The following is a 27,850-nucleotide window of genomic DNA, read 5'->3' on the forward strand; positions in this document are numbered from 1 at the left end:
AGGGTATGTCCGCGTGAAGACTCTGCAACCTTTCCCTGCGCTTTCGTCTCCTTGCACCCGCACCCCTTCTTCCATCTCTTCCCCCTCCATCCCGCCCCTTTATTCCTTCCCCTTGCCTGCTGCCCTCAGGAGGCAGGCGAGCCTCGCGTCGTCAGATCGCATCCCGGGCTCCTGGGAATACACAGAAGCCGAGCCAAGCGAGAGCATCTGGGCGGGGATTTCAGGAAAAGCAGCGCAGTGAGCGCGCCTTGCTCCGGATGACTTCCAGCCAAGCTGCTGCTGCTGCTGCTTCCGGGTTCCAGTTACTCCCCGCCTCCTCCCCCTCCCCCTATCTCCCTGGGACCATCCCAATCCCAGTTTGGCGAATTCACAGGTCCCTTTGAGAAAAAAAACCAAAACCGAGGAGCCCCCCAGAAAAAAATCCAGCACCGCAAAGTAGTTGCAACCTGTCTGTGTTCAAACATCGCAAGGACCAGAAGATAACGCATCGGGAGAACAACCGGCGGGAGACTAACAGAGAAGGGAATGGCAGGCAAAGGAAAATGGCCCTGGCAGCCGGGCGTGGGATTTGTAGGAGACCTTTAGGCGTTTGTTGAGGATGCCTCCGCGCGCCAGGTAAGCCACGCTTGTCTTTCCTTGGTGGGTTTTATCCATTTCACTTTCCCCTGGCCCCACCCGGACTTTGAGAGAGTCCTTAACAGCGAAAGTTGGGGGGGGGGCGCGGGCTAAGAATTGGAAGCAGTGCTGTTTACAGGGGAAAAAATCAAATCACGAATGAGGGATAATGCAGGCCCTTAAATTCAGCGGCGACACTTTCTCTTGACGCTCATCTTTCCATCATCCCTCCTTCCTTCTTTTTCCTTGCCTTGGATCTGGGCTGCTGATGCTGCTGCATTGTCGCTCGCTGGAGATTTCCCATGACCATCAACATCACCATTATTATCTCACTTGCCCTTTTGGCCGTGCGAAATATCTTTTCCTCCTTTTCTCTTCCTTTCTGCTCTCACTGGCCGCAGGATTTCCCGCACGTCGGATCAGAATGGGAAACACGAAGGAAATTTGCCTAGTGGGAGATAAAAGAAACGTTCGGCCTCTAATTATTGTGGTGTAGCAGAGCCCAGGGACAGGGACATGTTTTCGTTTTCTTTTTTTGCATATTTGGGAGTCCTCATGCATAGCCCTGCAGGTTTGGACATTCAAACCAGTATTTTATCATAATTTCTGCAGCAAAGAGAATATTTGGAAATTCTCCTTTCATCGACTTCATTAGTATAATCCTAAAACTATGCCCATACCTGAGATGTGGACAGTATTTTGAATGCCTTCCTACTTTCCCTTCGTGTTTTCTCCCTTTCCTTTATTTCCCTTTCCTGATATTCTTTACGCTAGGCTATAGGCAGGCCTTTGACTGCTGACATGCTTGTGTGCCGTGATGTGTGGGTGATTTGTTATTATTATTTACAATGCAATTCCAAGCATGTTTGCTCAAAAACAAGCCTTGTTCTGTTTACTCCCCAGTAAGTCTGCTGAGGGTTCCACTGCCATTTATTCAAGCCCCTTTCCTGGCCTTCAACGCTAGCCATTCCACACTGTGTTTTAAAAATCCAATTTGTGGGTGGATTTCCTCTCCCCCTTTCCCTTCGTTCTGTTGCCTTTCTTCAACCCTGGAAGAGATTCTGAGCAGCTAATCGGTCCCCCCACCCCCCACCCTGGCATGTCACTGTGAATTCAGAGGGTTAGGAAGACGTGGTGCATTGGCTTCAATGTTTGGCTTAGGTGTAGGGAAAGCAGGTTTGGGTCCCCGCTGGGTGGCCTTTTCAATGTCTCCCTCTTTCCCTCTCTTAGCTTAATCTACCATCCAGGGTTGTTGTGAGGCTGAACAGTTGCTGTGAGCTAAGCGGAAGGGAGGAACAGAGAAATGCAACACAAAAATAAGGCTCTTACTTTTGGATAGCACATCGCTTTTCCTTATTTGCAAGAAAAGGGTCGGGATGTTTAATGCTGCTGTGTGCTGAGTTATAAGAGGGCTGGCAGCTCAGATCTAGGCCTTGGGTGTGATCCTGGCCCAGTTACCGTTTTTCACGTGTCTTGAGTGCTATTGCATGAATCAAGGACCTTCGGCCTATGCATCAATTTCCCCTTCTGCTTCTCATCCTCCATTCTCCATCTCTGCAGACCTACTCTTTTCTGAATCCCTTCTTCCCCCTCCTCTTTGTTTTCATGCACACACCCTGCCGTTCCCACAAGCTCTTCCAGCCCTCTCTGCTTTTTCCTCCCCATTTCCCCCTCCTGAATCTCCCTCTGTCAGGCACCTGGGAAGGGAGAGAATAATAATCAGAAGCTCTGGACCTCTAAAGGGGAAACTGATCCTGCAAATGTGCTAACGTGAGCTTTTGCGAGCACATCTGGAACCAGCTGTACAAGATGCCTCTTGGGGGAGACGGGACAAAAGGCAATTTCTGGGGGGTACTGCATGTGCAGCTCTTTGCATATTCCCCATAAAAGGTCTCCCTCCACATGTTCCAACTACATGCAATTTCAGCACTGTTTCTCTTTGGAAACAACAGGCTGCTTCATTTGTTTTCTGGACTGGGACGGGTTTGAAGTTCATATGCACCAAAAGAATGGGCATTTTGATAAAAACCTGCAGTGGTTATTTACTTGTTTATATCCTTCATGGCTTAGGGATGCAGGTGGCTCTGTGGGTTAAACCACTGAGTCTAGGACTTGCCAATCAGAAGGTCGGCGGTTCGACTCCCCGTGACGGGGTGAGCTCCCATTGCTCGGTGCCAACCTAGCAGTTCGAAAGCACGTCAAAGTGCAAGTAGATAAATAGGTACCGTTCTGGTGGGAAGGTAAACGGCGTTTCCATGCGCTGCTCTGGTTCACCAGAAGCGGCTTGCTCATGCTGGCCACATGACCCGGAAGCTGTACGCCGGCTCCCTCGGCCAATAAAGTGAGATGAGCACCGAACCCCAGAGTCGGCCACGACTGGACCTAATGGTCAGGGGTCACTTTACCTTTACCTATCCTTCATGGCTTAGAAAGAATATGTCAGATAAGCTAGCTTGGCCTTTATAATGTCAGGCAGATCTAAAATACACCCCCTTTTTTGCAAAAGTGCAGCTGGGACATGATGGATGAGAACAAAAATGCAGCTTGGGACACGGGAGGTGTTGCGCATGCTACAACTTTTTCCTATCCAGGCCATCAGAAAACAGACGACGATATATTGCTCTGTGGTTGGAGGCCATGGTAGAGCATCTTGGTTTGCATGCAGAAGGTCCCAGGTTTAATCTCCATCTTCTCTACGAAGGGCTGGGGGTGTACTCTGCCTGAAACCTAGGAAAGGCAATGCAAGAACCTTCTGAGCTAGGTTCTATGGTTCTATGTGTACTACGTGACTCAGTATAAAGCAGCTTCCTGTGTAGTTAAACAAATCTTTTCTCCTACCCCACCCAAAGTTACTGGTAGGTCAAAGTTGCTGGTAGACAGGCCTAAGCAATAGTTCACAGTGAATTCATAAATAATAATAATAATAATAATAATAATAATAATAATAATAATATTTTATTTATACCCCACCCATCTGGCTGGGTTTCCCCAGTCACTCTGGGCAACTCCCAACAGAATATTAAAAACACAATAAAACACCTAACATTAAGAACTTCCCTAAACAGGGCTGTCTTTGGATGCTTTCTAAAACTCAGATTGTTTATTTCCTTGACATTTGATGGGAGGGCGTTCCACAGGGCTGGCGCCACTACCGAGAGGGCCCTCTGCCTAGTTCCCTGTAAGCTCACTTCTCGCAGTGAGGAAACCAGCAGAAGGCCCTTGGAGCTGGACCTCAGTGTCTGGGCTGAATGATGGGGATAGAGACGTTCCTTCAGGTATACAGTGGTACCTCGGGTTACATACGCTTCAGGTTACATGCGCTTCAGGTTACAGACTCCGCTAACCCAGAAATAGTACCTCGGGTTAAGAACTTTGCTTCAGGATGAGAACAGAATTTGTGCAGCGGCAGCAGGAGGCCCCATTAGCTAAAGTGGTGCTTCAGGTTAAGAACAGTTTCAGGTTAAGAACAGACCTCCAGAACGAATTAAGTACTTAACCCGAGGTACCACTGTACAGGGTTGAGGCCATTTAGGGCTTTAAAGGTCAGCACCAACACTTTGAATTGTGCTCAGAAATGTACTGGGAGCCAATGTAGGTCTTTCAGGACCGGTGTGATGTGGTCTTGCCGGCCACTCCCAGCCTCCAGTCTAGCTGCCGCATTCTGGATTAGTTGTCGTTTCCGGGTCACCTTCAAAGGTAGCCCCACGTAGAGCGCATTGCAGTAGTCCAAGCGGGAGATAACCAGAGCATGCACCACTCTGGTGAGACAGTCTGTGGGCAGGTACCATCTCAGCCTGCATACCAGATGGAGCTGGTAGGCGGCTGCCCTGGACACAGAATTGTATGTTCACCATTTCTTTAGTCCCCGGCTTTTTCCTGTCAGTCCTAGGAAATGTACGCAACTTTTGCGTCAAGGCAGAGGGTGGAATTAGATGAGGTTTGAATGATTCTCTCCCCTGCCCCAGCCCAAGGCTGGTGGATACCAGAGATGTTGACTAGGCAGGCTGCCGGCTGTTCGCTACTGGTCAGGCCCTGTTGAGTGATGGGGTGCTGTGATGCAAGAATTGAACACACAGAGTATGTACTCCAGGGACGGCAGCAGCAAAAGCAATCAAACCCATTAAGGTGGCTTATTCAGATCCATTTGGCCAATAAGTGTGAATCCCTGCTTCCCTTCCTTCCTGTCCCGCCCCAGCAGCTGAAAAGCAGCAGCAGCACGCAGGGGCAGAAGGGATTGTATGTGTTTGGTTGGGGTTTTTTGGACATGTGGTGCAGCAATAAACTGCTAGCACGTCTGCAAAGCTAAGCAGGGCCTGGTCAGGTTTCAAATTGGATGGGAGACAGGCATGTTGAGATCCTTACATTGTAAGGGTTGGACTAGATGGCCGTTGGAGACCCTATGTGATACCTTGAGCCAGAGAACAAAGTGAAAAAGCCATCCCTCAGCTGCTTAACTGCTAAAACATAAGACAGGCTGTCTCATAAGGCACTACATTGGTACCTTGGTTCTCAAACTCCTTGGTACTCAAACAACTTGGAACCCAAACACTGCAAACCCGGAAGTAACTGTTCTGGTTTGCAAACTTTTTCGAAAGCTGAACATGAGTGCCACACTTCTGTTTATAGTGTAACGCTGAGGTCTGTCTGTTTTTGCTATTTATTTTGTGGTTTTGCGGCTTTTTTGTTTTGTTTTTGTGACCGTGTGGGACCCAGTTCAGCTCCTGATTGATTGATTGTGTATGTGACTGCAGTACATTGTTTATTGCTTTCATTTTGTGGATCAATGGTCTACTTAGAGACTAAAATTCATGTGAAATTGCTATTTTAGGGCTTGTTTTTAAAAGTCTGAAATGGATTGTTCAGTTTTGCATTACTTTCTATGGGAAAGCGAGCCTTGTTTTTGGAATGCTTTGGTTTTGGAACGGACTTCTGGAACGGATTAAGTTTGAGAACCAAGGTACCACTCTATCACAATTCAAGAAGACATTCCAGTTGGGAAGGGCATGGGAAAGGGTTGGATAGGAGGTGTGACTTACAGGGACTCCCATGTGCCAGGCAGGGAGGTCTAGAAATTCCTCATGCCAGTTGTAAAGACTGACTACTGTTTCTCTTTCTCTCTCCCTCCCTCCATCTCTCTCTTCCTTCACAGATTTACTTCATCATGTCTTCCTCCAAACTCCAAGATGCGGATGAGGTTTTCGGTAAGCTCCTTATTCCACCCTGGCCTCACCCGATCCCTGCGCCACCCAGGGGCTGCGCCTAAAAAGAAGCATTTGTAAACCTCCTAGGACCCTCACCACAGGTGGCATGTTGGTGTGAGGGTTTTTTTTTGGGGGGGGGTGTCTTTTTATATTGCAAACTGCCCTGTGACCTTCAGATGGAGGGTGGGATAGACGTTTAAACAGTAACAACAAAAATAATGTGGCAAGGGAAAGATTCTGCATGTGCACTCTCACATTCATAAGGCCCCCATAAAAAGGTAAAGGGATCCCTGACCATTAAGTCCAGTTGCAGACAACTCTGGGGTTGCAGCGCTCATCTTGCTTTATTGGCCGAGGGAGCCGGCGTACAGCTTCCGGGTCATGTGGCCAGCATGACTAAGCCGCTTCTGGCGAACCAGAGCAGTGCACTGAAATGCCATTTACCGTCCTGCCAGAGTGGTATCCATTTATCTACTTGCACTTTGATGTGCTTTCAAACTGCTTGGTTGGCAGGAGCAGGAACTGAGCAACGGGAGCTCACCCCTCGCAGGGATTCGAACCACCAGCCTTCTGATCGGCAAGTCCTAGGCTCTGTGGATTAACCCACAGCGCCACCCGTGTCCCTTTCATAAAGCCCCCATAGAGATGGCAAATTGGAGATATACAATTCTCTTGAATTGTTCTCGCATTGGCGGCACGTATTCTATTACGCTGTGGTTCGAAAGCCTGTGTGCAGTGACTCCTTGCAGGGACTGAGGCAGTTTCCCAAGCAAACGCACAGGGCACAACATTCATCCAGGGCATTAGATTTTAAATTGCAGGCCCTGCCCTGAGCGCAGTGTGAATTAACTCTAGACACAGCTACAAACCAAGCTATTGGGGGGTATGGATGGAGCAAAACGACCCAAAACAAAATGCCAACGCTCAGCCACACTCATTGTTGGATGAAGAATTTGATGCTGCTGGCATGGTGCCCATTGCTGCCTGCTGGGCATTTTCCATTTCTGTGCTTTTGAGCTTACAAACCTGGCGTCTGGGGGAGGAGGCAGAGAGGCAGGGCTTGCTTTTGGGGTTGCCATACCAGCTTCTCATCTGCATCTTGAATCGGTGGTGGTGGTGGGGAATGTCACTTTCTGCATGACCCAGAAGAATTTATTCCTTGTGCGATGCCCCCTTCTTCCTTTTCAAATACTCGTATCCTGACCATTTGGCAGGTTAAGACACAGCTGGAACATAAATGGGGTTGCAAGCTCCTCCCATCACCTCTAACCATTAGTCATGCTGGCTGGAGCTGATGGGACTGTGCCTGGGGGTCTGCATTTCCCCATCTCTTCTTTATGAACTCAGGCAAGAGAAACTCCTTCTCATTACCTGCTACCTGATCCTTTTAAGTGGAGATGCTGTGAGATTGAAGTTGGGGCCTTCTGCAGTCAAAGCATGTGCTCTGTGGCTTCGCCACCCCGAACACATGCTAGATATGAGTTGGGGGAAATAGCAGCGCCATATTATTTTAGTACATCTATACAGTGGTACCTCAGGTTACAGACAGGTTACAGACTCTGCTAACCCAGAAATAGTACCTCGGGTTAAGAACTTTACCTCAGGATGAGAACAGAAATCACACGGCGGCAGTGGGAGGCCCCATTAGCTAAAGTGGTACCTCAGGTTAAGAACAGTTTCAGGTTAAGAACAGACCTCCAGAACGAATTAAGTTCTTAATCTGAGGTACCACTGTATATATCTTAAGTCCCCCATCACCCTTAGAAGCTCAAGGCAGCATGCATGCTTCGCCCCACCCATTTTATTTTCACAACACCCTGTGAGGTGGGTTATAGGCTGAGAGAAAATGGCTGGCTCAAGGTCACTCAGTGAGGTGGGGATTTGAACCCGTGTCTTCCCAGTGCTTGTCCTTCCCAGCGCTTTAACCACTATACCACATCCCCACTAGCTTTAGACAGAAAGAGAAATGGAACCTAAAAATGATTTCCCCCCTTTACTTTCAACGAAACATTAAATGAATGTAGATAAATAAAACTTTAACCAAGTGGGAGGGGGATAGTCGTCTGCATTTTTCTGGCACTTAAAAAAATGGTTAGTTGAGTTTTCCCTCTTAAAACTGTTCAATGGGCGACTGAAGAACTAAAACAAAATGAATAAAGCTCTTTAAAGAGTCACAAAGCAGCGCAAACATTGTAGGGGGAAAAGGGTAGCCTTACTCATTCTGAATCACAGAGGTGCATTTGGAACCTCAGCGTGCAAAAACTTTCTGGGGTGGCATGATTTAGAAGGAACGGACAGAGGATGGAGGATAGGCTCTCGGTACCTACAACCAAAACATGGCTATAATATGCCATTAGTTAAGAAATTGTAATTAAGAATCCAGGCATTAACTTATACCTGAGCATGCCTGTTTCCTCCTCCTCCCTCACCAATCCAATTTCCTTTTGTGCCATGGTTTTTCAGATTGTAATCTTGAGGACAGTCTTTCTCCCTCTTTTTTAAAAAAAATCACCCTGTAAGCCGTTCTGGAAGGAAACCTTTTTTGGCTGCAGTGCAGGCTAAAATTACTTAAATAAAATATGAATGTGTCGCCTCCCTCCATGACGTCAAACACCGATAAAAACTCACCTTTCTATGCTGTGTATTTCATTCTTGCATTTTAATTTTACTTGTGTTCCACCTTGGAAAGTTTTATATCCTGGAAGCTGTGGTTGGATGGAAATGAGTGCTGGAGAGGGCTGACTCACCCAGTCACTCTGATTGTACAGTGATGCTTTGCTTCCTGCCTGAACAATCGTGGCAATGCTCATGGTAAACAATTCAGAATATCTGGTTGCAATGAGGGCAAGCTGAATCCAGGCGGTGGAAAAAAGCTACATCTGCTCCACATTCTTCTATTCCTCATCCTATTATTCATCCAGAGCCAGATTTCCCCCAGCTTTTTCAAATCTATGCCCAGTTTAGATTTCTGCATATACACACATGCATATTTCATGTAAGGTGATGCATTACAAGAGCATCTCTGAGCATGTGCAGAAAACACTCTTTGTAGAGTAACCTATAGGTAAAAAAAGGTAAAGAACCCCTGGACAGTTAAGTCCAGTCAAAGGCGACTATGGGATTGCCGCGCTCGTCTCGCTTTCAGGCTGAGGGAGCCGGCGTTTGTCCACAGACAGCTTTCCGGGTCATGTGGCCAGCAGGACTAAACCACTTCTGGCGCAACGGAACACTGTGACAGAAACCAAAGTGCACAGAAATGCCATTTACCTTCCCGCTGCAGTGGTACCTATTTATCTACTAGCACTGGCGTGCTTTCGAACTGCTAGGTTGGCAGGAGCTGGGACCGAGCAATGGGAGCTCTCCTCATTGTGCGGATTCGAACCGCCAACCTTCTGATTGGCAAGCCCAAGAAGCTCAGTGGTTTAGACCACAGTGCCACCCGCACCACTACAACCAGCCTCGACGCAGCTGGGATATGGGTGCCCTATGGCTGAGAGCATCCATGCAACCCGAGCCCTTTCTAAAACTAAGCAGTATTGTGTTTTGTCTTGTATGTGCAAGCACATGTTCTCTGCCACCTCTCCAACTTTGCTTGCTGATGTTTCATGTCTCCCGATACCGTTGTTCCTCGTTTCCCACTCCCGGCATCCCTGTGTAGTCAATTAAGCGGTGGCTGACTTTTTGCTCCCGGGAGACACCTCGCCGCACACATGGCTACACGCACAGCGACACACACACTCACACAAACAAGCGAGCCCCTCGCGCTTCCTGCCTCGAGATGCCTTGCGGATCTGATTAATTCATGAGGCTGTTCTGTATGCAGGGAAGGCACTGTTGGGAGATGGCGCAAACATGCGTTGCAAACGGCAAGGGAGATAGGACTACCGTACCGTTGATGTGTGGGCATAATTGGAGCATTTGAGGGACCAGGCAAGCATGTGTGGGTGTCTGTTTGTGTGAAAGAGAGAGGTATGTACGGATAAATGGTTTTGTCTCAGAACTGAAATCTGCGCACGGCGGGGTCGAAGTCCGCGGTCAAACTGCAAATGTGGGGAACTGTAATCTGACAGCTACGTTTGTTTGCTTTAAAAGCCACTTCAGAAGGACATGATTGCAAAAGTGGCACACAGGGAAGGTGCTTAACCTTTCTTCAGCCGCCATTTCCCCCTACTAAATCACACACACACACACATCAATAGCATTCCTCCCTGAAAGATGCTGAATGTATATTTGCAGGGGGGGGGGGAGGAAGAAAGAGAGCAAAATAGTGTTTGTGTACAGCAGCAACAAAAGTTAAAATATGTGTGAGAAATACAGAGGTGTACATATGTGTCTAGGTATAGCTCTCATGTACTTCTGTGTCTGAAGGGGGGGAAAATGAATGAAAAAGAAATATGTTTCTCTATGTGAGGCTTGGTCTGCAACTCCATACACACCGAGCTGGGAATTTGCCCCATTGAACTTGACAGAACTTACTTCTGAGTAGACATAAGATGTCTGTATTAAGAGTGGGTAAATGCTTCTTTGGGAATGCAGTGTGTTTGTGTCACATCTGGGATTTGACTGCATGATACTCATATTTCACAGCCGATTTGCACTAGATTCAGGGTGACCACATGCACATCACCAGAAAAAGAGGAAATAATAATAATAATAATAATAATAATAATAATAATAATACTCTGGGCAGCTCCCAACAGAATTAACGATGATAATGATGATGATGATGATGATAATAAAACGATAAAACATCAGATAGTAAAAGCTTCCCTAAACAGGGCTGCCTTCAGATGTCTTCTGAAAGTCAGGTGGTTGTTTATTTCCTTAACATCTGATGGGAGGGCGTACCACGGGGAGGGCGCCTCTACCGAGAAGGCCCTCTGCCTGTTTCCCTGTAACCTCACTTATCACATATAGGGAACCTCCAGAATGCCCTCGGTGCTGGACCTCAGTGTCTGGGCTGAACAATGGGGGTGGAGATGCTCCTTCAGGTATACTGGACCGAGGCCGCTTAGGGCTTTTAAAGGTCAGCAATTTGAATTTTGCTCAGAAACGTACTGGAAACCAATGTAAGTCTTTTAGGACCGGTGTTATATGGTCTCATTGGCCACTCCCAATCACCAATCTAGCTGCTGCATTCTGGATTAGTTGTAGTTTCCTCCACCGCTACCTTATGGCATAGATTTGCATAAAATTTGCATATGTTGATTTATAGGAATAGAAGAAAATTTAGAAAGAATTATTATAATTTAAACTGAAATTCAGTGCATTTTATTACTTATTTGGGACATTTGTAATCCTCGGCACATTTGGGAAGGCTCACACTAAAAAATAAATCAGAAGCAGTGGAGTCTAAAACACCGACTATAAAAAAACGATAAGAAAACTTTTTTTAAAAAAACCCACAAGACATTCTGTCAGCCCAGTGCTTCAGACCCAAGACATTTTGCTGCTTAAGGCAGAACAGAAATAGTGCCTCTACCTAAGGTCTAGTTCTTTTGCCACCTGAGGTGGAAAAATCCTATAGGAAGTGGAGTAATAACAGCAGCAATAAGAGCAGCAACTTGCTCCCCTTTCCATTCAGTTGCTGCCGTTTCTAAAACACACACCGGGTGCCATTTTGAAAAGGAGTCCTGACAGCCAAACTATGTTGCTTCAGCCGTGTTTCTTGTTCACGCTGCCTTCCTCGTTCGTGTGTAAAGTGAGGGGTGGATGGAACGTAATTTTAAAATCAAAATGGGAAGAGCTGAGATTCCCTAACTTCAACGGGGTCCCCCAGCCCTGCGGTAGGGGCAAGTTAAACAAGTCTCCACATGTAAACCCTCTAACATTTCTCCGATAAAATAATAATAACAATAACAATAATAATAATAATAAATTTTATTTATACCCCGCCCTCCCTGGCCAGAGCCGGGCTCAGGGCGGCTAACACCAGTAAAATTACAATAAAAACATAATAGGAAGGGGGGGGGACCCAATTTAAAATACAGTTTAAAATGCAGCCTCATTTTAAAAGTAGCCCATAGATCAAAACCGTAAGGCGAGGGAAACATAAGGGTCAGACTGATTCCAAACCAAAGGCCAGGCGGAACAGCTCTGACTTGCAGGCCCTGAGGAAAGATGTCAAGTCCCGCAGGGCCCTAGTCTCTTGTGACAGAGCTTCCACCAAGTCGGGGCCAGTACTAAAAAAACTGTGGCCCTAGTTGAGAGCAATCTAACCAAATAGGGACATTGTATTCAATAATAATAATAATAATACCCTGCCCATCTGACTGGCTTGCCCCAGCCACTCTGGGGGGCTTCCAACATACCGGTAAATAAAAACGACAAAACATTAACATTTTTAAAAACTTCCCTGAAGGGCTGCCTTCAGGTGTCTTCTAAAGGTTGTCTAGTTACCTCCTTGGTTGGGGGGGGGGGGTCGCATAACTCCATCCCCTCTGACATTTCTCCGATGAACATAGGGACGTCCTAAGGAAAAGCGGGACATTCCGGGATCAAATCAGAAACTGGGATGGCTTCTGGAAATCCGGGACTGTCCCTGGAAAATAGGGACATTTTGAAGGTCTCCCAGGCCAATAGGTGTAATAGGATGCCGCCCTATAGGTAGCCTGTTCTGTTTTGGGAGGTCATGTCTTTGAAAGGATACTACTGAATGACGACTGTGCTCTTCTCTTCTCTGAATGCTCTCTCTGTGTGTCTCCTTCCCTTCTTGCCCTCCATTCCACCACCCCTTTTCTGTGTCCCCCTTACTTGGTGGGGCTTGAATTTCACTCGTTTGCCCCCTCCCCGCTTCCCTCCTTCCTTCCTTTACGTTGCATCTTGCACTCTCCGCACTCCATCCTTCCTCCCGCGGCCGCCCCCCCGGCCGCTTCTACGCTGACCTCTTCCTCTCACGCTCGCTTTTCCTCGCCTGCCACCGCTCTGCCCCCCTTCCCGTTTCTCTCTTTCACCCCCAGATTTTAATGATGTGATTCCAGAGACCCAGAGGCTGGACAGCAGCTTGCAGAAGGCCCGAGCCCAGCTCTCCGCCAAAGGCAGGCGGCAGCGCCCCTCCAGGTCCCGGTTGAGAGACAGCGTCAGCTCCACAGAAGGGGATGATATCCTGGAGAAAAAGGTCAGTGTTAAGTTGTGGGTGAACATATCAGACGACACAGCGATTCTTCAAACAGCTCTTGTTTATTCCCAGGCCAAAACAGAACTGAACTGAAGGGTTCAGCCAGCCTGTTTATATAGAGATCCACTACAACGCAACAGTAACCACTTTCTGTAACTAGCCAATCACGGAACATCACTTTCAATTCCTTATTTGCATATGTGGACCTGAGTGAAAACTATCTACAGTATCCACCTGCTGGCCCAGGGTGAGAACTTCAGTACATAACAGTCAGTGCCCGGCCGATGCCCCACCAAATATCTACCTATGCATTACTCTCGCTTTCAGACCCTCCAACATCCCACGGATGAAAACAGGGATATTTCTCACTCCCTCCACCAACGGACCAAGGTGGATAAAAATCAATGAATTAAAAAAATTAAAAAATCTCATATTTTAAAAATTTTAATAAGATTTTTTTTAAAATTTAAATTGGATTTTTAAAATTTAAATCGGATTTTTAAAAAATAAAATGCTTTTGGAGGAAAAATTTTCTAAAGATAGTTTTCTATTGAAGTTACCTTATAGTCCAAAGGCTATTCATCAGGTAATAAGGATTTGTTTTAAGTTTTTCCATGTGTGCTAAAATTCAGACTAAGCTTTTAAAAAAATAAAAATAAAAAATTGTTTAACCACATCAGTTAACAAACATGGATACATATGCTATAATGTTTTTGTTTCAGTTAAACAAATTATTTAAATTGTTATGAAGGAAATGATTGTTTTTCTCCTTCCAATAAAGTATAGCAGAAAAGTTGTCCAAATATAAACTGTTAACTCATTAAACCTCAAAATAATTTTATAATTATCTGCCTATGTATTTCTAATAGTATAACCAAATCAGTAATTTTTGATATAACTGTAAAAATGACTGAAAATTTATCATTCCAAAAATGAAACCTTTGTCTGGTTGTAAATATTAAGATTATACCAGCAAGAGTGAGTCTTTCTGTAATGGATCCCCATTTCTGTGGCCTAACAGAAGGAGAACGTTATTGTCCTCTTGCCCTTGTTGTGGGCTTCCCACTGGCATGTGGTTGGTCACTGTGAGAACTAGGATGCTGGACTTAATGGGCTGATCTCGCTGGGGGTCTTATGTCTTTCCTCATCCTAGTCCAGTGAGATAAGGTAAAGGTAAAGGTACCCTTGCCCGTTCAGGCCAGTCTTGACAGACTCTAGGGTTGTGCGCTCATCTCACTCTATAGGCCGGGAGCCAGCGCTGTCCGCAGACACTTCCGGGTCACGCGGCCAGCGTGACAAGCTGCATCTGGCGAGCCAGCGCAGCACACGGAACACTGTTTACCTTCCCGCTGGTAAGCGGTCCCTATTTATCTACTTGCACCCGGGGGTGCTTTTGAACTGCTAGGTTGGCAGGCGTGGGACCGAACGACAGGAGCGCACCCCGCTGCGGGGATTCGAACCGCCAACCATGCGATCTGCGAGTCCTAGGCGCTGAGGTTTTACCCACAGCGCCACCCGCGTCCAGTGAGATAGGCCACAGTATTCCCATTTTCTAGACTGAGGAACTGAGGCTGAGAGATAATGCCTTGCCCACAACCTCGCAATGAGTCTGTAGCAATTCTGGACGACACTGGTGTATATCTGAATCCTACTGAATGCTAGTAGCTGCCTTCTGTCCCCATAATTGTACTCACTGCACTCCACCCCCAGATGAAATCTCTAAGGAACGATCTGGAGGTGCCTATTAGAGAATTACTACAATTCCAGCACATAGAGGGGAGGAAGTGTGTGCATTTCCTCCTGGCTAAGCACCCTGTTTGCCAGCCCCACCTGTACAAAGAGAGATGGAATGTGCCAAAGTCACCTGTGTATGCACAGTTAAGCATGCAGGGGCAAAAGATATGTTGATCCAGAATCCATTAGAATATGAATCAAGTGACGCTTGCTTGCATTTGCAGGTGTCATTAGTGTGCATGCTCACTTCCCTCCACGTTTGGGCCGTATCAAGGTAGAAGCCTCATCTGAAAATAGTTTCACAGGAAGGTGATAAAGATGCCTATCTCCTTGCATCTTTATCACCTTCCTGTGAAACTATTTCCAGGCCCTAAGATCAACATCCTGAGATTAACATATTGGAAAGGCTACTTCAAAGAAGCTTGCCCATTATCTTTGATGACCCAGGATGCCTGGCTGTCTGTCTACGTGACTTGTCAAGAAAGAGGAATGGAACAGAGATGCAGAGGTGTAGATTGATCAAGAATCATATCAAAATAGTTTAAACCCAGTCAACGCAATGCTTTCATTGCTGACACAGATAGCTTACTCTATATTTCTTATAATTTGTTATAATTCCTCATAGCAATCCCATCACTACATCGGACTCCTATCAGATGTCAAGGAAATAAATAACCACCTGACTTTTAGAAAACATCTGAAAGCAGCCCTGTTTAGGGAAGTTTTTAATGTTTGATGTTTTATCGTGTTTTTAATATTCTACTGGGAGTGGTCCAGAGTGGCTGGGGAAACCCAACCAGATGGGTGGGGTATGAATGAATGAATGAATATTACAGTCATACCTCATGTTACGTCTGCTTCATGTTCCGTTCTTTCAGGTTACATTCTGCAGTGACCTGGAAGTATCGGAAAGGGTTACTTCCGGGTTTCGCCGCTCGTGCATGCGCACTAACGCCAAATCACACCGCGCACCTGCGCAGATATGGCACTTCAGGTTGCGCTCTTTTTATGTTGCGAATGGGCCTCTGGAACAGATCCCGTTCTCAACCAGAGGTTCCTCTGTATCATTATCATTATCATATCGTTCCCACGGATGGTCAGGTGGCCATTTGTTGTCCTCCGAGTCCTCCCTCCTGGTCCACTGGGCATGCAAGTCTGTCTGCAGTCTGAATACACGGGCAGCTTAACTCTTTTCTATCTGCTTCTCCTTGCAGGCGGGTGATAGCTGTGGAAGCCCTCTCCACCGCCTGAGGTCTCCTCTCCACGGTTCCCTCCAGGCCTCATCTCCTCTCTCCGGTTCCTCGCCCTTCACTCGCGCCGGCGAGTTCTCCTTTGATGCCCCGACAGTCCGGAGGTCGGTGGAGCAGGAAGAGCAGCCGTCGTCGCCCCTCATCCGTTACCGACCTCTGACCAACACCTCCTCCCAGGAGGCCTTAGGGGGCACCCCCACCAGCTCCTCGCCCAAGTCCTGCCACAGTTCAGACAGCTCACCCATCTATGCACGCAGGGAGAGGCACAGTGAAGGTAAGCAGGGGCTCTGGGCAGCTTGGGGCTGGGGAAAACCAGAGACCTTGCTGTGGAGTTCGTACGGAGCCCCCGGTCGTCTCACGGACTATTGACCCGTACACCACTAATCCGCTGCCACCAACCAGGTCCTCCCTGGTAAAATCACTTCAGTCTCAGTCAGCTTTTCAATTAATAAAGAGTGTATTTTATTTCAGACAAACAAAAGTTTTACAGCATTCCAAACGTTGTTGCTCTTTACTTTCTTAGTCTTATTTTTCCTCTCTCTATCTCTTCTGCCTCCCCACTCTCAAGAACCCACTGCCCTGTCTCTCTATTTCCAACTGCTTCTCCAACTGCCTTTCCCAACCAGCCAACCCACTAAAACCCAACCAACTGCCCACCAACAACTCCCAACGAACTTCTCCCAGAACCAGTTTTATAGACCCACTGACTCCACCCCCCTGGGTCCTGTCTGTGCAACCTATTTAACTATTTCCCCTCCAGCACTCTCTCATATATGTTAACGTCACACTTGCCACAACACATGTCATCGAGGAAAGAAGTGCCTAAAGGGCATATAACCTGCCTGCAGATGCACAAACCTACCTGCAGCTCTCCCTAGGTTGATTTGATGCAGAAAAGGTTATTCCTCCATCCTCCCAGAAATATCCTGTAAGTTCTTAAAGAAAGTAAACACGCAATAACCTCAATAAATAAATAAATGTTATTTCTGTATGTCACTACTGTTTGGTTAGCCCCAAAATTGAAAATGAGCGAAGTCCCAACTAAAGAAGAATGGCAACTTAAACTGACGAAATATGTGCAGCTTGCGGAACTAACGTATAGAATAAGAGAACAAGAAGCACATACGTTTAAAGAAGATTGGAAAACGTTTACTGAATATATGGGAGGAAAACGTTGGCAGCATTAAGATAAATTCAACAGTGTAAATAAGTTTTGATGGATGTAATAATGGAATAAAAGGTAAAGGTACCCCTGACCGTTAGGTCCAGTCACAGACGACTCTGGGGTTCGCACTCATCTCGCTGTATAGGCCGAGGGAGCCATTTGCCTTCCCGCCAGAGCAGTACCTATTTATCTACTTTCACTTTGACGTGCTTTCAAACTGCTACGTGGGCAAGAGAAGGGACCGAACAACGGGAGCTCACCCCGTCGCGGGAATTTGAACCACCGACCTTCTGATCAGCAAGCCCTAGGCGCCACTGAAGTTTATGTAAAATATGCAGAGATTTATGTTATGCAAAATGAACCTTGGAAAGAAAAGAAGGGGAGTCATTGATATTTTAACGTTATTTAAATGAATACACAAAATTGTAAAACATTTGCTCTTGAATAATATTTCTTGCATATCTTTCCAAGGCTTCATTTCAGCCAGGGCTTCATTTCAGAGCTTAGTTTTCCAACCCCAGGCCATATGCGCAGAACACGGAAAATATTAGTAAAAGCAACGGAACTCTTGAGCATGTGCAGAAAGTTGGTTGGTGGTGGTGGGGAGTATAAAAAGGAGAATTCCCCAGATGCCAAGATCCAGGTTTGGGAGCAAGAAATCTTTGGTGAAAGAATCCCAGCAGATATTTAAAATCACAAAATATGCAACAAAGCAAAGCATGTAAATATAGGCTACTGTGCCTTTAAAATATGCTCTTCTAAGGTCCTTCCAAAGTCTTCCATTTTCCCTAGTACAGAAAAAGACCACACATTTGGAAAGCTAAAAATGGTTACTTACAAACTCTTCAAAGGTCAGGTTCATGTGCTTTTCCATACAGCAGTCAGAAAACACAGGCCCCCTTAGGCTAATTCAAAAGTGGTTAAAATCCCTACATTATTTGTGTATCAGGCTTTGGCCCTTCAGTCTTTGGCACTTCTCATTTCAGAAATTAAACACTGTTCCCTCTCACCTCCCCGTTTCCCCTTCCAGATGACAGCCGGGACACGAGCCCGCCAGATCCTGCAAGCCCAACTATTGGTCTCGACAAGAAAACCCGACGGAAGTTTCTGGACTTAGGGTGAGTCTTGAAAGCTAGCTATTCAGAGACAAGGAGTGGACCACACTGATTCATTTTGCACCTTTGGGGTCTCTTTCACAGCCCCCTCTGCTTGTGTGCTTTCTACATATCTCAGATCTGCACCTGGTTTTTCCACATGTTCCTAATTGTCCCCTTCCTGATGCACAGGGTCACCCTCCGAAGGGCATCTTCTGGGAAGAGCAGGAAAGAAAAAGGGGGCAATCGGCTCTCCATGGGCAACAGGTAAGCAATTGGCAATTTCCTGAGGCTCCTCTCAAATTGATTTCTCGTGGAACCCTGTAAATTATGTGGAAGGTGGGTGATACACAGACATGCGCACACACACACACATAATAGAGGGGCGTCAGAAACATCTACCCGAAAAAGTGCCATGCAATTGTGTCTGAATAAGATGCCCCTAGTGATAGCTTTTACAGGTTTTCCCAAACTTGGGTCTCAAGCTGTTTTTTTTTACTACAGCTCCCATTATCCTTAGCTAGCAGGTCCAGTGGTCAGGGATGATGGGAACTGTAGTACCCAAACAGTGGGAGCAGTGCCGGATTTACGTATAAGCTAAACAAGCTGTAGCCTAGGGCCCCACTCTCTGGGGGCCCCCACAAAATTTAAAGGGAAAAAACTGGATGTACATTTCCAAAATATAAGATTAAAAACAAATCAAATAAAACCTACATACAGCAACAGTGTTTTGTGTTGTGTAAGCTCCTATGGTGTAAGTAATGGGCCCCGCCTACTAGCCTGCTCCCTAAAATATCACTGGTTTGCTCATTTCTATATATAGGGTGCCTACATTCTGCTATTCATAATTAGTAGTACTTTGCATCATATACTTACACCTATTATTATTTCATGTTATACCAAGTTTCTAGAGACTAGATTATGAATGAGTCTTTGTAAATTGTGTTTCTAAAGGAACTTTTGTTATTGCCAAATACCGATGTGTTTGCATTACAGTGGTACCTCGGGTTAAGTACTTAATTCGTTCCTGAGGTCCATACTTAACCTGAAACTGTTCTTAACCTGAAGCACCATTTTAGCTAATGGGGCCTCCTGCTGCTGCCGCACCGCCGGAGCATGATTTCTGTTCTAATCCTGAAGCAAAGTTCTTAACCTGAAGCACTATTTCTGGGTTAGTGGAGTCTGTAACCTGAAGTGTATGCAACCTGAAGCGTATGTAACCCGAGGTATCGCTGTATTAAGTTTGTTATGAAGAAAAAATCATTTTAGGCTAGAACTTAATAATTTTTTCAGTATTAATATACTTCTTAATAGTATTTCAGTTCAATAATTACTTTGATAAAATACATATTTTGTTATGTACAAATGGCTCTAGATACCTATTAGGTCCATAAAATACCATATAGCATATATCCAACACAAAAAACAATGATAATTTGTTGTTGACAAAGGACAGCTAGACATATAAAGGGCCCCATTACCTTCAGTAGCTTAGGGCCTCATTAAACTTAAATTCCATGCCTTGGTTTCTGAACGGTTTCGGGAGTCGAACAGACTGCCGGAATGGATTAAGTTTGAGAACCAAGGTTCCACTATATAATGATTACATAACAGTTCGGATTATTTATCATTTCTCACTTACGTGACTGAAATTGCTTCCAATATTTCTTTTCCAGCACCTTAGCACTTAGTTCTGACCCCAGTATTGCACAAAGCTATGTCAATATTCCAGTGGGAGCCTCTTTTCCAATCCCGCGACCTCCCCAGATTTTTCTTATCGCAAGTTATATTGTCATCTTTGCAACCCCATTTCCTTGCTGTTTATACTTGTCCCCCTTCCCTGCAGGGAGCTGATGGAGGGCCCCAGCCGCTCCTCTGCCTCGACCTTCATGCCTTTCTCCTGGTTCACGGACAGCGGCAAAGGCTCCGCCTCCTCAGGAAGCACTGCCTCCCCCACCTCCTCCCCCAAGAATGAGGCCTTCAGCCGCAAGAAGTCTGCCTCGCAGGTTATGAGTCCGTCTGATGGGTAATGGGCTGGTACCCCAAGCCCCATACTAGGGCATGGTTGGCAGTGGTGTAGCGTGTGTGTAGGGAGTCACAGGGGCGGTTGCCCCAGGTGCAAGATTGTTAGGGGGCACAAAATGTCAGCACCCGGTGCTGCCTCAATACAGTCGCTGGGCTTCGTTGAAAACGGCTTCTCTGTGCAAACCACTAAGGGACCTTTCCAGACAACTTCCTGGGTGCTGTTCATGCCACTAGGCAGTTGAATGTACATGTGTACTCCGTCCATTTCCCTCCCTCCCACCCTCTCCGCACTGCCCCGGGCGCTGACAACCCACGCTACACCACTGGCAGCTTCTGCTGTTTTAGTGAGGCTGACAAAGGGCAGCTTTTCCTAGTGAGTGTGAGTTGTGTTATTGGAAACGGGGAAATTCATCACCAAATGAGGAGGCCCAGATTTGCATACAGTTTGTGTATATAGGCGTTGTGTGTTGTCGACCCCCCCCCCCCCCAGTTACACATGATCAACTCGTGTGCAACCACGTATACGCGTGGCACTGGGAAATAAATAAATGGGTTCAAACCAGGAAATGGAGAGCCAGAGAGTCTTTGTGCTGGAGAGGACATCCTCCCCGGAGCCCAGAGAGGATGTCAATGAAGGCAGAAGAAGCCCAAAGAGACCAGAGGTGCCCCGTGGGGCTTTATTTAGGCTACTCAGCCTCCCCGACTAGCAACTGGCTTATGGAGTAGCGCAGCAGTTTTAGTTGAGGAGAGAGCTGTGTGTAGAGAGAGAGCAGGAGCAAGAGCAAAAAGGAACAGGCATTTAGAGGCCTATTAACCTCTTGCATGATTTTCGCATATGTGTGCAGGCCTCCAGAATATAACCCCCGCATGAGTGGTGTTGTTCCTGCATAAGACTGGTGTGTCCGTGTGTCCCTCCGTCCCCCCCTTGCCTCTGGTACAATAATTGTTTGTCCACATGCCACTTTTCTGCAGTAAACCATGCTCAATGTACCGCATGCCATCAAAACGACCAGCTAATTTTGTAAGAATTGCAATCTACCGCAACTTTTATAAACAGTAATGCAAATATAAACAATATTACACACACACACACACACACTACACACACACACACACACACACACCGCCCTCCCCGGCCGAGACCGGGCTCAGGGCGCCTAACATCAACTATAAAAACAATTGATTAAAATACAACTTTAAAACAGGATTAAAGTACAACTTAAAATGCAGCCTCATTTCAGTGGAAGCCCAGATCAAAATCTGTTTTGGGGTGAGAAAACGTCAAATCTTCACCATGGCCAGCTATCCAGACTGGTCCTACGTGGGCCAGAAAAAAGCAAAAAGGCAGGGAAGTCCCCAAATAGGGGTTCCGTCACAGAACGAAAGGGAAAGAGGGGGAGGGGATCAGGCTGGTTCCAAGCCAAAGGCCAGGCGGAACAGCTCTGTCTTACAGTCCCTGCAGAAAGAAATCAGATCCTGCAGGGCCCTGGTCTCATGAGACAGAGCTTTCCACCAGGCTGGAGCCAGTGTTGAAAAGGCCCTGGCCCTTGTTGAGGCTAATCTGACTTCCTTAGGGCTCAGGACCTCTAGGTTATAGCTATTTATGGACCTTAAGGTCCTCTGCGGGGCATACCAGGAGAAGCGGTCCCATAGGTACGAGGGTCCTAGGCTCCTATGAATAAATATTCAGTAAAACACTCGCCGATAGCAAGAGCTAACAATAAAGAATAAGATGCGGATAAGTAGCAAACTAGAACACATATCCCAAAATGAACCTTGACTCCAGCAGCAACCCCTAATTGATATCTCGCCCCGATGTTTTCTGCTAGGAACCATAGGCAGCTGAAGCAGCCTTTGTAGCTGGAGTCAGTCAGCCCCCACCCCCACCCCAGCCTGGTCGCAAAGGGCCAGGCTGAGAGTCGCCTTGCAGGACTTTTCCTTAACCCTTCTCTGTCCTGCCAACAGGAATCTACCCTGAGTGATGACTCCACCCCTCCCAGCAGTAGCAGCAGCCCCAAGACCCTGAGTGGAGCTCATCCTGAGACGACAAAGTGCTCCTACCCCTACCACACCCTGTCCCAGTCGTCTGATGAGGTAAGTCCCCTGGCAAGTGATGCCTTGGTGCAGCTGGGTCTTTAGAACCATCTGCGCAATGCCACCAATATCTCCGCCAGGGACGTGGGTGGAGCTGTGGTCTAAACCACTGAGCCTCTTGGGCTTGCCTGATCAGAAGGTCCCCACGACGGGGTGAGCTCCAGTTGCTCTATCCCAGCGCCTGCCAGCCTAGCAGTTTGAAAGCACACCAGTGCAAGTAAACAAATAGGTACCACTGTGGCGGGGAGGTAAATGACATTTCCGTGCGCTCTGGTTTCCATCACAGTGTTCCGCTGCGCCAGAAGCAGTTTAGTCATGCTGGCCACATGACCTGGAAAGCTGTCTGTGGACAAACGCCGGCACCCTCGGCCTAAAAGCGAGATGAGCGCCGCAACCCCATTGTCACCTTTGACTAGACTTAACCGTCCAGGGGTCCTTTACCTTTTGACCTCCCTCCAGTCTGCCCTTTAATGAGGACTAGTAACGTTTTTCTCTTGGATCCTGAATGCACCTGTCTTTGGCTCAACCTGCTGTTCTGAGAGCCAATATCTTGAGCAAAGGCTCACCACTGCTGAACCATGTGAACAACTAACAAAATAATCAGGGCCTCTGAGTATGGGCAGAATACACCACTCGCTACCGACGGCAGCCCAAGCTGGATGGTGGTCTCTCCTTTTATATTGTAAACCGCCCTGCGATCCTCAGATGGATAAATTTAATCAGGGCTGTTTTTTTGGAAAAATAGTGCCAGAATTCAGCATTCTCTTAGAATGACAATGGCGCCCACCTGAGAGGTGCCGGAACTGAGTTCCAGTGCAATCCATCGGGGGTTGGAGGTCCTGAATTTAATAAATAAGTAAAAACAAAAACATCAAGATGCATTATTATTATCATCATCAGTGCTTTTCTTCTAGCAGAAAAAGGTGCCGGTACTATGTACCCCTGAGCACCCCAGAAAACAACAGCAACACTGATTATCATCATCATCATCATTCATTGCATACTCTCATAATCCTCTCCTCGAGAGCCAGTGTGGTGTAGTGGTTAAGAGCGGTAGTCTCGTAATCTGGTGAACCGGGTTCAATTCCCCGCTCCTCCACATGCAGCTGCTGGGTGACCTTGGGCCAGTCACACTTCTTGAAGTCTCTCAGCCCCACTCACCTCACAGAGTGTTTGTTGTGGGGGAGGAAGGGAAAGGAGAATGTGAGCCGCTTTGAGACTCCTTAAAGGGAGTGAAAGGCGGGATATCAAATCCAAACTCTTCTTCTTCTTCTTCTCTCTGCAGTTCCTGGATGAGCCTCTGAGTGCAGCTTCGACGTGGAGCAGTCAGAAAGTGGGACAGTGGTTGGAGAGCTTGAACCTGGAGCAATACATGGCAGAATTTGCCGCCCAGGAAGTGGACGGCCAGCAGCTCCTCCTCCTCGATGGAACCAAGCTGAAGGTGACGGAAAAGAGGGGGTGAGGGGGTTTGCATCCCAGCCGCACTCCTGCTTTGCAAGCTCTGCTTTTCTGCTTTAGTGGACTGCAGAGAGCTTTGGGGTTCTTTCTTTGACCAGTGGGTGGCTGGTGAGCCGCTGGTTTATACCACTAAGGTGGGTTTGGCTCTGACATGGTTGCTAGGGATAGCCTAACTACTGTTGCCTATGCTCTGGTAACCTCAAGGTTAGATTACTGCAATGCGTTATACGTAGGGCTGCCTTTGAAGGCGGTTCGGAGACTTCAGCTGGTGTGGCCAGGTTGCTCACCGGAGCAAGACGGCTTGAGCATATTACACCAATCCTGGTCCGACTGCACTGCACAATTAGTTTCTGGGCCCAATTCGCAGTGCTGGTTTTGACCTATAAAGCCTTAAACGGCTCAGGACTGCAATACCTCAAGGACCGCCTCTTTCCATATGAACCTACCCGGACCCTGAGATCATCTTCTGAGGCCCTCCTTTGTGTGTCCCCTCCTCCAGAGGTCCAGAAAGTGGCAACACAAGAACAGTGCCTTCTCTGCAGTGGCTCCCCATCTGTGGAATGCTCTCCCCAGGGAAGTTCGCCTGGTGCCTTCATTACACACCTTTAGGCGCCAGGCAAAAATGTTCCTCTTTAACCAGGCCTTTGGTTGATCCAATTTACATCCTATGCCCTTTTAAAATGTGGCTCTTTGGGGGGGGGGGGAGGTATTATTGGATTATTGCTTTTATTTTTATTTTATATACAGCGGTACCTCGCAAGACGAATGCCTCGCAAGATGAAAAACTCGCAAGACGAAAGAGTTTTTCGTTTTCTGAGTTGCTTCGCAAGACGAATTTCCCTATGGGCTTGCTTCGCAAGACGAAAACGTCTTGCACCTTTTTTAAAAAACCGTCAATGCATTCCTATGGGAAGCCGTCAATGCACAGTGGTGCTTCGCAAGATGAAAAAATTCACAAGACGAAAAAACTCGCAGAACGAATTAATTTCGTCTTGCGAGGCACCACTGTACTGTGATCCTTTTATGTGAACTGCCGTGAGACCTCCAGGTATAGGACGGTATATAAATTCAACAAATAAAATAATAATAATAATAATAATATCCCCCTTGCAGATAAGGTTCAATACAGATACACAGAATCTAATTTTTTTAGTGTTTACTAGCGAGCACCTAATTAACTTTTGCAGACACTGCAAAAAAAGGTGGCAAAAGTTATTTAGGACGGCACCTGCAGAATTAAAATGAACTCAGGAACTTTCAACGGGCAAGGAATCCTAGGATGAAGCTGTTTTGTCTGGAATATTTGCCCGTGTAACCCAGTGCTATCTGTTCCAGCCGTAGCCAGGATGATGCCATCATCCCTGCTGGAAACACTGGCTCGGGGTTATGAGTCATCGTTCAAAAAATCGGGATGGGTATCACTGTGGCTACCCTTGGCCAGCTGTACCAGCAGGGATGGTCACAGGGTCTCAGGTTTTTCAACACCTGCCATTTGATTTTTTTAAACCATTGAAGCCAGGGGTTGAGTACAGGACTCTTCTTTTGACAAGATGGCACTCTAGGATGAGAAAAGAGAAAGAAGAGCAGATGTACCATAATGTCAGAGACTGACAGGCCACTGGGAAGGAGGACTGGAGTCTGACTTGGGAAAAGGGGTCATTGATTTGGGGGGAAATCAGAGGCAGGGGAAGTTTCAGAGCTGGAGGGCTGAGCACAGGATAGGTCAGAAGAAGGGGAAGAAGAGGCAGGTCAGGCAAAGGAAGGACCAGGTGCTTCCCCACCCTCTCCTGCGCCATTTCCCCGGAACCAGGAGGGGACTGAAGAGGGAGGAGCAGAGGAAGTTTCCACTCAGGCCTAGTCTCAGCTTGTCAGGGGAGGTACATAAACTGGTGGAGGGAGAGTGGTCCTCTGTTGCTGTAACTGCTCCATAGAGCGTGGACCCGGGAATAGCTGTCTAGACGCTAGATTGTTGTGCGTAGTTATCCAGAGCTGCAGAAGTGGCAGGGTTATCTTAAACAATAGAGACTTAACTATCTGCCATGTTCATTCCTTTGGCTGCAAAGTGCCCTTGACACACATTTGAGTGTCTGGCCAAAGATTACGGCCTAGTCAGCCAGCTTAAGAACATCTCCTGTGAAGGTGGTGTCTGAGCCCTGACCTCCACTGCAGGAAGAACGGAGATACAGAAAGTGATGCTATTGCTGATATTCAGGAGTGTCAGCTTGGGCCCATGACTGTGGGTGCCCGGGGCCATGGGTGCCTTGCAGTGTGCACTGAAATTTGTGGGTGCCCAGCCCCTTCATGGGGAATTTTGTGGGTGCTCGGGCACCCAGGGCCCCAGGAAGTTGGCACCTATGTGGATATTTGTGTGGAATTTTGTGGGTGCTCAGGCACCCAGGAAGTTGGCACCTATGTGGATATTTGTGTGGAATTTTGTGGGTGCTCAGGCACCCAGGGCCCCAGGAAGTTGGCACCTATGTGGATATTTGTGTGGAATTTTGTGGGTGCTTTGGCACCCAGGAAGTTGGCACCTATGTGGATATTTGTGTGTGTGCTGAGGACACAAACTTCTGAACTTTGCATGTTCCAAATTCTCCCGCCACGTCCCTGCAGGCTCTCGGCATCAGCAACTCTCACGACCGTTCCCTCCTCAAGAGGAAGCTGAAGGAGCTGAACGCGGCCGTCGAGAAGGAGAGGAAAGCTCAGGAGAAAGTAGAGAAGCAGAAGAAGCAGAAGAAGAAAGAGCGGGAACTGGAACAGAAGAAGAGCTAAGCTAAACGGAGTGTGGGGGGCGGGAAATACGGGGGTGGCCGCTTCCAGGCGCACGGGGCTCACACCCTCTTCACCCACGGAGCATTTCTAGGGTGGGGGTGGGATGGATCATCTGCAAACTGGGAAACGGACGGGGGAGGGACCAGAAGCAGGCGGCGCGCTGCCGGCGAAGGTTAAGGGTTTGGGTGGGGGCTGAACCTGCTGTGGAACCGGGCATGACGGAGATGGCGGTGGCAGCCGGACACCACCGCCGATGGCCGAGTTGGGCCACGGAGGAGAAGGCGATACCTCTGCCCAGTGGCGTCCTCACCCCCTTTCATCGCCTGGACGGTCCAACCGCATGTTCAGTGGGCCCACGAGCCCTCCTGATGCGGGAAGGGCGGTGCCGCAGATGCGAACCGAAGCCACGACCGGCGAACACCTTCCGATCACACCTCCCGTCGACTCCATTCCGCTCCCTCCAGCAGCCCGGGTGTGTCCGCGCCCGATCGGTGCCATTTGGGTGTCCCCTCACACCGCCTCGTTCCTGCGAGGCGGGCCACGGCTGCCTCAAGAGACACAAGCCACAGGTACACTTGTGCGCACAAACACACTCACACACAATTTCCCCAGACGGAAAAGGACGAGATGAAGGCACAGCACCACTACCTTGTCTGTCTCTCCCCACTCCCCAGCCCTGCATCCTCCCTCCGGAACGGGTTCTGTATCAGGTCTACTCAGGCCTGACTTCTTCCCCACCCCCGCTGCACCTACCTGGCGACCTGCATTGCGGAGAAAAGGGGGCAGGGGGAGGCGGGGGCAGGCTCAGCCAAGAGGAAGACATGTGTGAGAGCCACAGATGTCTGGTGAATACACAATGAGGAACCACAGGAATAAAAGAAAGTTTTAAATTGTTCCCAGGATGTGCTCCTATTTTTTTAATTATTATTATTTTGCATTGAAGGGGAAGTGGCGGGGTATTGTTGTTGTTGTTTAGTCATGTCTGACTCTTTGTGACCCCATGGACCAGAGCACGTCAGGCACTCCTGTCTTCTACTGCCTCCCGCAGTTTGGTCAAACTCATGTTGGTAGCTTCGAGAACACTGTCCAACCATCTCGTCCTCTGTCGTCCCCTTCTCCTTGTGCCCTCCATCTTTCCCAACATCAGGGTCTTTTCCAGGGAGTCTTCTCTTCTCATGAGGTGGCCAAAGTATTGGAGCCTCAGCTTCAGGATCTGTCCTTCCAGTGAGCACTCAGGGCTGATTTCCTTCAGAATGGAGAGGTTTGATCTTCTTGCAGTCCATGGGACTCTCAAGAGTCTCCTCCAGCACCAGAATTCAAAAGCA

At 47.6% G+C, this 27,850-nt stretch overlaps 1 protein-coding gene and 2 long non-coding RNA genes across 4 annotated transcripts in view; 2 read left to right on the forward strand and 1 right to left on the reverse strand.

The window, feature by feature from the left end:
• Positions 1-27,420, forward strand: SAMD14 (sterile alpha motif domain containing 14). 2 transcript variants are annotated; one of them, XM_083408411.1, is made up of 10 exons: positions 1-615; positions 5,765-5,816; positions 12,776-12,933; positions 15,882-16,191; positions 18,113-18,200; positions 18,369-18,443; positions 20,023-20,182; positions 22,167-22,295; positions 23,581-23,736; positions 26,367-27,420. In XM_083408411.1, exons 2-10 carry the CDS (start codon positions 5,777-5,779, stop codon positions 26,523-26,525), a joined length of 1,275 nt encoding a protein of 424 aa, XP_083264537.1. In that variant the 5' UTR covers positions 1-615; positions 5,765-5,776; the 3' UTR covers positions 26,526-27,420. The 2 variants fall into 2 exon arrangements, with proteins under 2 accessions (XP_083264537.1, XP_083264538.1); XM_083408412.1 differs by having other exon boundaries at positions 12,797-12,933.
• The window catches only part of LOC310661902, a 150,450-nt gene that overhangs the window by 118,290 nt on the left and 4,310 nt on the right, over positions 1-27,850 (forward strand). The gene's annotated exons all lie outside the window — the stretch shown is intronic.
• On the reverse strand, positions 24,830-26,262 carry LOC310661900. Its single transcript, XR_014504159.1, has 2 exons — positions 26,163-26,262; positions 24,830-26,105 (listed from the first exon to the last, which is right to left on the reverse strand). It is a non-coding gene; the product is annotated as an uncharacterized lncRNA (long non-coding RNA).

This window comes from Podarcis tiliguerta (genome assembly GCF_965153285.1).
Source record: "Podarcis tiliguerta genome assembly, chromosome: 13".
In the NCBI taxonomy this organism is placed as follows: domain Eukaryota; kingdom Metazoa; phylum Chordata; class Lepidosauria; order Squamata; family Lacertidae; genus Podarcis; species Podarcis tiliguerta.